The 11,681-nt window shown below is 39.4% G+C and overlaps 1 protein-coding gene across 6 annotated transcripts in view; it reads left to right on the forward strand.

The window, feature by feature from the left end:
* The first annotated feature begins 1,406 nt into the window (after positions 1-1,406).
* Positions 1,407-11,681, forward strand: part of SLC11A2 (solute carrier family 11 member 2) — a 30,034-nt gene continuing 19,759 nt past the window's right edge. For 2 of the 6 annotated variants that reach the window (XM_039862124.1, XM_039862125.1), the window contains exon 1: positions 3,019-3,183. In XM_039862124.1, coding sequence (XP_039718058.1) covers positions 3,081-3,183 — 103 coding nt within the window. In that variant the 5' untranslated portion in view covers positions 3,019-3,080. Of the gene's footprint in view, positions 1,486-2,651; positions 2,792-3,018; positions 3,184-9,114; positions 9,166-11,681 lie in introns of those variants that run through there. The other 4 variants (XM_039862126.1, XM_039862127.1, XM_039862129.1 and 1 more) reach the window with 4 other exon arrangements.

Below are 11,681 nucleotides of genomic sequence, written 5' to 3' on the forward strand. Positions count from 1 at the left end.
TGCTGTTTCTTAAAACTAACCAGCTTAGAATTTTTGCCTTATGAAAACAAATTGTTTTTATGTCAAATAAACACATTAAAACAACATAATCTAAAATATGAATGAATCCTTTAATTAAAAGCAACAACTCAGCATCCACACCAATATGCCACTGTATCACTTATACTTTAAAGCAAAAAATAGCATATTTTGTTTGTGATTCTTTATCACACAGGAGCATATAGATAGTTTATTTTACTTTTCAGGCAATTGTGAAGATCCCTAGTTTTTTCTACTGACTCTGTGGCTGTTTGGGAACTAGAGCCACTTGCTGGAAGCTTATCTTGACTAATATGAATTAATTTTTGCTTTGCTTTTCCACACTTATTTGTATATATTTTTTATGGTACTAAGCAGATTTTCTTTAAAGCTAACAGAAAGCTTTCGGAAGGAAGCAACTCATTCCTTTCCAGTGTCCCACCCCATTCTCCTCGCCCCACCCCGACTGCCTCTCCTTCCAGCTTTGCCTCCAGCGAGCCTACTAAACTATTTGCCTGAGGCAAATTTTTCTATTCTTTCAATTCCTTTCCTTCTAGACTGAGAAATTCTGGGCTTGCTCAGGCATTTTTTTCAGTCTCAGGTTTTCTGTTTTTTGTTTTTTTTGGTTTGTTTTTGTTTTTTTTTTTAAACAGCAGAAAAGCTTTATTCGAAAGGAAAGTACACTTCCAGATGTGGAAGTGGGCCTGAGCAAGAGAAGTGGTTCAAAAGGCCAGTCTCAGGTTTTCGTTTGTATGTTTTTTCTTTTCCATCAGGCTCCATATCCTGGGTTTGCGTGGCTTTGTTTTCCATTTGCAGGTCACTGATTGACCAGGCTAACGCCAGCGGATCCTTAAGATCCCAAGGGATAGGTGGGGAAGCATTTTCATCCACACTCTGAGACTCCTCATAATTGCATCGGTGCTCACGTACCTAGGTGGAAAATACTTGTGGACTGTCAGCCTTGGGGTTAATTGGTTAATTAGGGGAGCAGAGTCCTAATGCAAATGCAGCCCTGGTACAAGTGCCCCAACCAGCTTCACTCCAAGAGGACTGGTATTCTGAAGGAAAGCTATTCCTTTTACTCCACCCCTTTCTTACACGTACTCACAGGCCCGCCTTCTGCTCCTGCCAAATGGAAGAGATGAAAATTTAGATTACAAGTTTTCAAACTCAATTAATCGTTCATTAATATCCAAGAGTGGCAGATATATGATGCTTCCCTTTTCATGGCAGGTCAAAGATGACATTTGATTATGCTTTGGAGGGTGTGGTTTGCTTCTTCAAATTCCTTGTCGGTGTATCTTTATCAGTGTTCTGCTGTCCAGAGCAACCGAGAGTGCCCTTATTTAACCAAGGGAGGCGCACTTGTCTCCACATATAGAGGCAGGAGCCAGCACTGGAAGTCAGACCCGTTCTGCACAATGAAGAAGCAGCTTAAGACCGAGGCAGCACCCCACTGTGAGCTGAGTAAGTAACTAGCAAGTATATTAGAGCCCAGGAAAGTTGTCCAGCTGAGCAGACTTGGAAGGGCTCCAGCCATTTTATTTTCTAATTGCAGCTGAGGTTCCTAGAGGAAGGGTTCTAGTCTGGAGGGACTTTATGAAACTCCCCAGATGTGTTATAGAGAGATTCTCAGAACTAATTTGTGCATTTTCTTTTCTCTCCAGGAGAAATTCTGTTTGCAAACCAGCCTGTACAAGATAACTGACGATGCTTGGCCCAGTTTTTTTGGTCCCTGAGTTTGTTTTTACTTCAGGCTTTATTTGAATTTTTCTTTTTGCAATTCACTCTCCTTTTCTCCTCTTGAACTCTTTTACCAAGTAGTAAAATTTTCTCCTAGTAGTTTTTACATGAAAAAATTACAGGGGTTTATGCTTTTCCTCTCTAGGCCTATGACTTGGTTAGATAAGCTTGGTTATCTTTAATTTAAGAGGGGTAGGGGGCGGCGGGGACATCTAAGGATGTTTCTAGTAGCTCTAAACGACATTATAGAATATTAGGATGATTTGTCAAACCATTTGTTTTCTCCCCTCTAAAGCACCACTAGTCTGGCCATCATCTTCAGAAAAAGAGTCTGGGGTGTGAGGTTGAGGCCGAAGATAGAGTGGGATTACTTCTGAGTAGGTGGAGATAAAGCTTGGGGGAAGAAGCGAGGCACCTGGGTAGGGAAAAGGGAAACAATTAATTCCAAGGCCTGGGAGTAGACAAGCTGATGCGGTCGAACTGGCTGCACTAGCTGATGTTTCGCGGTTCCTCCTACGTGTGGGGGCTTTTAGTGGGGCACAGGGACTATGATGTGGCTCTGGCGGACGAGAGGAATTGGTCCTGCCAGGTTGCTATACTTTATAGGGTATAGCTGTACCTCGCAGAGCCACGTCTCCAGAAGAAAAGGTCTTGATTGCCCGTACCTAACGCTGAGGCCCCGGCGAACCATGGCAGAAAACTTACCTGTCTACGAGGTGGGAGCCTCCAAAACCACACTCTGGGTTTGGCTAGCGCAAGAATATGCTCTGTAGGTTGCGCCACCGGCGTGGCCCCGCCCCCAGCCTGACCTCGAGGTGGGCGGAACCTCAGGACTTCTAGTCGGGTTGCCACGCGCGCGGGCCGCTGCCGGGAATACGGAGAACCCAGCCAATTGGAATGTGCGGCTGTGGTCCTGTCAGCCAATGGCGGGGCGTGTAGGAGTTGGGCGGCTTGGCTCTGGTTCCAGGGCTATGGAGCCGCCTTCGCGGGGGCATCTTGTCAGGTGGCAGTGTAGCTGGTAAGGCGAAAGGTAGGCAAGGTCAAGGGTCACGTGGGCGCTTAGTTTTCCGCAGGCTGGCGGGGAGGGCGCAGGGCAGCTCCGGGGCTGGCTTGGGAGACGGCGCCGGGATCTGTATGCGGCACACGGGGCGCCGTGCGGGGCCGCGAGGGCGGTGCGGGCAGGGAGGGCCTGAGGCGCGGGGTCCAGATGGAGCCGTATTATTCGAAGGAAGAATAGGGCGCCCAGAGGGGGAGCGAGGTGGAGGGGAGCGAACACCAGTTCGCCGGGCCTCGCCCCTTCTCTGCCAGGCCTAGGAGAAATGGTCGAACCCCTGGCTGGATTTGCTGTCGCGCGGGCACCCGTGATCCAGCGTGCGCTGACCTGCTTCACGCCGCGGAACAGGCCGACGCGCACAGAGCAAGGTCCTTGTGGCCAAGTTGTTATCTGCGGAGCCCCGTCCGCTCCCTGGGCTCCCCACTTAAACTAAAACTTCATTTTTGTGCAGCCAACAAACATGTAACGCTTTCGTGTGAAAGGCCTGTGCACGCCGCTGCGTACTTGTGTGTAGATTGGTTTTAGGCCTGTTTGTGCAGCTTTCTGGCTCCAGGCACTTTTGTAGGGGCCATTATTGCATATTTTAAGTGGGGTGGATGCTCTCTAACTGTTCCGGTTTCATATGTACCTACTTTAAAAGCTGTTACTTTTGTTATCCCGCCTTTGGATTATTTTTCACTTCTGGTTTTCCCAACTCCTCTACCTCATATATTAGACTATTTCCAAGGGCATTGTTAGGGGATAAGTTGAGGAACCTGGGTTTGAGTTTCCTGTGTGTAAAATGAAGATTTCTCATATCGTCCACTGCTTTCAAAGTAGTGTTATGAAGTTAAAGAAATGAGACATCTCTTTAAAGTGGAAAGCAAAAGCAAAATTTATATGATAGAAGAGGCAAAGGGAGATAGACTTCCAGAAATTTTTGCTGGTCATAATTTTAGCGAGTATCAGTGAAACCAAGGGACACTATGTTTACCTTGACTCCTGTGGAATCTGAAGCCTGACCAGTTTGGTTGTATAAACTTTTGAGCAAGTCGTTTAGCCTCTTTGTTCTTTTGTTTGCTCATACTTAAAATGGGGATTGATAATATAAATTTTATAGAGTTATTGGTAGGTATTAAATGAGTTAATGTACACAAAGTGCTTAGAATTGTTCTTCACATGTGGAAGTTTTTATTACCTACATGTTCCTTTTTTTTTCCTATTAAAGATTCCAGATTAAACAATTCTGACCTTATCATCCTATGCCCAGAATCCTGTGAGCCTGTTGCCAGTGAACCCTCAGGTTCATTGTTTTGCATCCATGCATCCATGTTTTTAAGTTGATCTGAGTGTATAGTATAAATTATGCATGACTAGAGGCTTTCCGCTGGGTTTTATCATTATAAGGTTGGAAACTATTAGTATACTAGGTCTGTCTGATAGCTGTGTTGGGTAAATGAAACCTGAGAACTTCTTTGGCTGTTTACTTTTTCATTGGATGATATTGGCATTTACAGTGTTGGGGCCTAGGCATAGCTTATTATGGATCCATTACCAAAAAGGCCATGATTGCAGCATACTTGATTTCTCATGTTTCCGGAATGGCCAAGTTGGGACCGGGAAGGGGAATTTCTGGGTAGCCTGGCAGCACTTCTTGTTAATGAATGGGGAAGCTTGGTATGAATGTAATCTTACTCTATTATTAGGAAATCAGTGGTGTTCCTTGGATTACTCTGCAGAGCTACTAAACAGCTAAGGTTTAGTTTTGACTCAGCAAAGTGAAGGTTAGAGTTTAGAGAATGCTTTTCACAAAGTAGTAGCTTTTCTGTTTAATTTCTAGTGCTGAGCTTTGGTGGGTGCTGTGGAATCAAAGACATCTTTATTCTTTGCCTCCTCATCATGTACATAGATACAAATGTGTGCTGACAGATTTATGCCCTTTCTCTGGGCTTAAAAGTCCCTATTAAGTTTTCTTGAAGCTACCTGGAAGGCTCTAATGGAAGACTGTCTTGTCTTACAGTTCTTTTTCAAGGAAGCTGCTATTTATACATGTAGCCTTATTGGGATTTAATCACAAAATGAGAAACTTCGAATTTACAAAAAAGAATATTGCTTACTCAAGCAGTTTGCTGGCCAATTTGGCTGAACTACAGACGGTATAAGTTTGGTTATAAGCTTTGGAATAAGACAATATAGTACTTCCTGTAGAGTTGAAAGTTGGATGTTGGCTTGGCGAGAGTGGAGAACAGTGTCTTTGTAAAACCTCTCTATTTGTACTTGAATGAGAAGGAAAAGGAATGACATCTTTAAAGAGTTGGGTGTTTAAGACAGAAAGGGAAGCCTTTTATCCTAACATTGTCATCTTTATTATCTGAGTCTGTGGGGTTTAAATAAAATATTTTGGAAAAGAAGACAGGCAGCATTCGAATGTGCAGAACATAAGGAGTTAGAAGAGCTATATCTTGTCTCACTCATCTGGATGCCATTCTTTTGATAATTTAACACACACATATTGAACAATTAACATTTATTGGCCCCTAGAGGCACAAAGAAGAGCCCTCCGGGTAGTAACAGGAATATCATAGATAAAACAAAACAATATAATTTATTATAAGATTTATTTTAATAAAATCAGAATAGAACATAAAAGAGTTGGCCAAGATTGATAAAAATATATTTGTTTAATTCCTCTTCTGTTTTTAATTTAAGGTCAGAGTCAATTACATTTTTTAGGGTAAGGACCCAAATTTCCAGTGAAGACTTAAATTGGAAAATTAGGATTCTTAGTCTTTGTGCTTATTGTTAGTAGGTCATATATGAGTTATTTTTGTTTGTTTTGGTCTTATTTATCACCAGTATTCAAGCGTCTATTAAGACTCTTAGGTAATGAAAGGAGAAGGCTACAAGTTAAAATCTTAACAGATTCCAAAGAGCAAAAGGAAGTGTGTATAAGGCTGGAGAATCTTATAGTATGTGTTGTCTGTCTTTACACATAATTTTTCTTTGCTTTAAGAAAAAAAATGTTGAGGAAAATATGTACTTAAAATTAGGGCTAGTCTACATCAGGAGGGCCAGTATCTTGTCATTGGAATAAATGAGTTGAATGTACTCTAATGATAATAATTTTTCATATTTGCCAGAGAACAAACTACTTAAGCAAATAGGAGGGCAAAACATTTTTTTTTTTCTGAGGCCAGAAGTAGGTATAGACTGATTTAATAGACTTTCTTATTTCAGTATAAAGGAGTCCTTGAAATTGTTTGCAGAGTTTGTGTTCCAGGATAGATGTGTCAGGCGAGGAAGCCAGGTTGGTCCTCCAAAGGGAAATGCACTGTTGTAAACTTCTGGTTTGGAGGAAATCAGAGGAAGCTCACACTGTGAGAGTGAGGAAGAAAGACCAGGCTGTGGTCTCTATAAGTAAAACTTTAGTGACTCTAACATGTGAGCAGTAAAGGAGGTTTGCAAATGGGTTAAGCCTCAGAGCACTGAGTAGAGAAAAGTGAAGAGTCCTATTTAGCAGGCATCGGGCCCATCTAATTCCAAAGTCTATGGTTGATGAGTGATATTTTTGTCTAAAAGATCAGTACTTTTTGACAGCCTGGCTACATTTCTTCCAGCCGTTATCGTCTTTCACACCCAGGCAGCTGGTTTCATTATCAGCTGTACTCTCTCCCCCCGTATCTTACTCCCTCTCCCCTCTTCTTGCTGCTTAGTTTTCTCTTTCTTTCTCTCTCTCTCTCTTTTCTCTCTTTTCTTTCTTTCTCTCTTTCTTTCTCTCTCTCTCCTTCTCTCTCTCTCTCTTTCTCTTTCTCGCTCTTTCTTTTCTTCTTTTCTTTTCTTTTTTTCTTTTCTTTTCTTTCTTGATTAGATGTTCTCCATGTCAGGTTTTTCTTTTAACTATAAAACAGATTCTCAAAAGTCCAACTCAGGTGAGAAACAGTAAACAATGTTGAGTTGAAAATGTGGTTTTCTGGTAGACGATAAGATTATTACTATGACTCACAAAGTCAGTAAAACAAAGAACAGTCTAAGCAGGTATTTCAATGGCCATTGTTTGTATGTGTGTGTGTGAGAGAGAGACTTACACAGAGGACTTGATGCGTATTAAGCACATCATACAATAGCAGTACTGTTTGTACTTTATGAACTGGGCGTGCTTGTGTGGCTTTCAGTTGAAGACATTCTGTATTACCCACTTACGTAGTGAGGAATAGAATTTCTAGGCCTTTTTCTTTAAACTAACACCAAAGGAGCTTTTCACTTTGTTCTTTCTGTCAGGAAGTACATGTAATCAGTCTTCAACCTGTCTTTTCTGTTTTATCATTTTATATTATTTTCATAAGAGAAAAATAAGATACACGTATCCAAATTTAAAAATTAATTCCAGACTTCACATCTTCAAGAATAATTTAGAAATTCACATGGCTTTTCTGAGCTGTTTCCCCTCACTCCCAGTGGGGGCACATTGAGTTTTGGAACTAATTAGATGGGTGACCTTGATGGAAAGACTCAGAAAATGGCACATCTTCATTGATCTAGAATGGAAAAATAGAGGAAGTAATAATCATTTTTTTAAAAATTGGCTAGTAATCTTTTTAAAATACATAGGGTTCAGAAAACAATGAACTCTGGTTGAACCACTTGAATATTTCTATTTCGTTTACTCCCAGTCATCCAGGGGTAGGAGCTCACCTTCATGAAGGACATCTTGGACAAGATTGGTGTTAGATTAATAGTAACGGTTTAGAAGGAATATCAAGTACTTTAGCCTTAAAGTAGACCTTTAAGGAAAAGGGATTTTTAGAAGAAATCTTTACATTTTCTTCAGGACAAATGGAATATAAAAAAAAAAATCTTAACTCCTTGTTATTCTCTAAAACACTTGTGTATCACTTTTTAAAGCCTTAATCTGTGCATCTGATAGTTTCTGCTTTGTCAGCAGTATGTTGCTGGCTCTGAACTTGTCTCAGGGAAGCATCAAGAGGGAGTCAGATTTAAACATTCCTGTTCACATTTCTTTAATCACTTGCTTCCATGCAAACACTTAGTTTGCCTCTATGAAAATTATTTGCCTACTTAATGCTGTTTTTACTTACATAGAGATGGGGAGCAAAAGAGGGGAAGAATTAGATGACTTCAAAAACATTCCTCTCTAAACCTTCCAATTTTAGGGCAATTGTTGCAACATTGAACACAACTCTAAAATCAGTGAAATAGTTTTGAATGCCTTTGTGCTCTACAGGGGAATTTTACAAAAACAATTTTTTTTTTTTTTCAAATTTAGACTTTTTTTTTTAACCATAGGGGGAAAAGTTTAAGTTAAAATTACATATATTTTAACATTCATTTCTTGGGGCAATTTTAAGAACCGATTTGGCCTATTCAAATTGTTCTTTCAGCAGTCTTGTAAATGCTAAGAAACACACAGTATGTGTTTTGGGGGGCTAACTTTATTTTGATATGATTTCAGACTTACAAAAGAGTTTCAAGCATAGTATCAGGGAATAAATGATTTCAAGATAATATGATAAGAGTAATGATAGTGGTGAGCAGCAGGGGCCTTGGGGGAACATGGAGGAGGGCCTTTAACCCAAATTAGGAAGTTAGGAAATGCTTTCCTAAGGAGGTGGCTTAGGAATTCTTTGCATTCAGGTGAATCCCTCAAATCATAATTTCAGAGCATGGCTATTTGGACACTAAGACAAAATAGTGGTAAGTTACACTTAAGGCAAAAATATGTACCTGCCAACTGAACAGCTACAGATCTCTGCTTATCCATTACAGAAGCTTTATCAGAGAGTATTCAACTGAACATCCCTAAAGTGTTTGTTGAGAAGTTGAGTGAATCCATATCACCTTTACATTTAAAAAAAATATTACATGCACATAGTAAACATTTTTTAAAATGCAAAATGGTATATTCAGTGAAAGGTCTTCCTTTTCCCTGACCTCATTTGCGCTCCCCCACTTCTTTATCTTGAGGACAGCACTACCAGTTTTTGAAGTGTTGTCCTTTGGAGATAGTCTGTATATATACATGTTTGTATATACAATGTAAATGTAGCATGCTGTTTTATAAATTGTTTTTTTTACTTGACAATGTATCTTGGAGATTGTTTTCTGTCAGCACCTATAGATCTGCCTTATAATAGCTGCATGGTATTCCATCCTATGAATGTACATAATTTATTTAACCAGTCCCCTAACATCTGGGTTGTTTTTTGAGACTGTAGTCTTGATACTACAAACAGTGCTGTGGGAAATATCCTTGCACATACTTTCTTTTGTGAATGTTTCTTTAGGACGCGGTCTTCGAAGTGGAATTGCTGGATCAAAGGATATGTTGACTTTTGACGCTTCAGTCAGAAAATGTAATTTTATTAGCATTTTTATCCTGTAAAACATTCTTACAACTTTTAATAAGGAATGAGATAAAATAGTTATGTCACATTTAACCATGAGTGCCATATTTTCTGTTATTGATTGCTGTTTGATAGGAGGAAACTTACTGGCTATAAGAGAAGGTGATACTTTATGGTTGATGATGAGCTAGAATATCAAAGCAGTATTAATCATTATTACCAAAGTATTGCTGAGTCGATTCTGGGTGCTCCTATCTCGATTTTATTTTTTCCTTAATGTAATTAAATGATTGCGATGGCCTGGTGGTATGGTCCTAGAGAGCAAAGCTGTCTTAATATTAACTTAATGCTTCCATATAGGTTTTAAATTTTCATAGAGACTTAAATACTGCGCAGCATACTAACCATAGTTGACCCTTTCTGTTCTCTGCCTTAGTTATGTTCTGTATATGCTGTAAACAGTGGAGCTTGTAGTTTGTTGACTAAAAGTTTTGATGAGAAAGTTGGAATCTAGAATCCATTTTCTCTCTTGGAATAATACATTCCTGAGATTTCAGTGAGAAGCTTCTTATATATTATTGGCTCTGTACGTAATTAGTATAAGAACAATCAATTAGAATACTAACAATAATTATTAAAAATTTTATCATGAAATGTTTCTGTCTAAAGTTATTTCATTATCACCTTTGAGGACTACAGGCTTGGGGGAAAACACTATTGTCTCTGTTGTTTGCTCTTTATAACTTAAACCTGTTTTTGATAGGAATTCTCAATGTATTAAACACTTATGTGTCTTTTTAAATAAACTGTCACTCATTACTACAAAAATAATCAGTTTTGGTGAGTAGGCCGCAGTGAAGAAAATTGAGTTATTCTTAGTTATAATATTAATTATATAATTAATAAAATAATAATATTTTAAATAATAATGTTCTCAGAGCTGATCGAAGTACAAGGAAGGACTCTTTGCCTCATGCCAGGTGGCCCAAGCTCTTTTCTTTTAAGAGCCGTATGTAGTCCCAGATCTGATTTGTGGTTTCTAATTTATTGTGGGTTAGAATAACCTGATAACCTAGCTTCTTAGAATTATATGTAAAATATATGTAAAAGGCTCTGGGTGGTGCCACGGGGCTGTGCTATGATTGGACTCCAAGTGGCTACACTGAGTGGTCAGATGTGTAAATTTCATTTAGGTGAGGTGCTATTGTAACTGGCTGACAGAGGAATTGGATTTCGTTAGTGTTGCTGTGGTCTTTTGGCTGATGTTTAGCCATCTGGTGGCTCAAAACATGATAGGGGTATGGCTAATTGTTCATTATAGCAAAATACTTGACATTGGTAACTGTAGAGATGAAATATGTTTTCCAAGTTAGCAAGTGGTTGTATGTTTTACACCCCAGAAGATAGATGAAACTTAAAACCCCTTTTAGATCTGAATTCTATAATTCTATGAGATAGGTATAGAATATAGTAGATAATCTAAAAAAGAAAGTAGAAGACTATTCAGATAGGAGCAATAATGGGACAAGAGTGAAAAAGACTATTTAAAATAAACAGTAAAAGATAGCTAAGTCTTAATAACTTTTTCAGTTGGATAGTTATCAAGGTTTAAGTGGGGGTGCAACAGTAAATATTACTTCATCTTTCCCCTTCTAAATTTGGAATTGATTGAGAATTAGATTCCTTAATCAGTAGATCAGAATTTTAAAAAATCAGCCTTATTGATGGGGTTGGCTGGAGAATACACCATAGATCTGTGGCCAAATAGGCTTATTGATACCCTCCTCCTCCCAGTTAAACTTAACCTAACAGAATGCTGGACATCCAAGAACACTCCTTTCCCCCCTACAGGTTGCTTGTTGCAGAATCAAGAGAAATGATGGCATCCTACAGACCATGCCTAGTCCTGTTGCCTCAACTCTTCACGAGAGCCCAAGAGGGGAGGGCTGTGGTCATTAGTTTCTTCTAATGAAGAGTTAAAGGGTTGGGGAACGAGATGGGAAACATTATAGCTGAAGTCTCCTCAGGGAAGTAGGAAGCTGGGAAATAGTGGCCCTCCACTATCAGTATGCTAGTGAGGTGCTTCCCTATCTTCCATTTCCAGAAAATTGAAGCTTTGGTTTATTGACCAAGCTCACAGAGTCGGGAGGCTTTGACTAGAAATAAATGACAAAGATTTATTCAAAGGTCTTAGGGTTTGCAAGCCATAAACACTACTAGGCAATACTCAGTGTTACCAAAGAGAAAGAAAAGTCAGAGATTTGTAGCAAATAGTACATTCTTGAGAAGAATCAGTTCTGCATTCTTAGCCCCACTTGGTCCAAGATGGTAATCATCACATGTCCAGTGGTTTAGACAATGGAACATTTTCTTTTTGATGTCATTCAGATGGGTAACTGGAGGTTTAATGTATGTCCAGGCATTAAATGCACAAGTACTAATATGCATTCAGGTATTGATGCAGGACTGGAAAGTTCAAAAGTTTAAGTTCCCAGAGTCAGTTAAAACAAGAGTAGTCGTTTTTT

Source organism: Pteropus medius, unplaced genomic scaffold, assembly GCF_902729225.1.
Source record: "Pteropus medius unplaced genomic scaffold, Ma_sr-lr_union100, whole genome shotgun sequence".
In the NCBI taxonomy this organism is placed as follows: Eukaryota; Metazoa; Chordata; class Mammalia; order Chiroptera; family Pteropodidae; genus Pteropus; species Pteropus medius.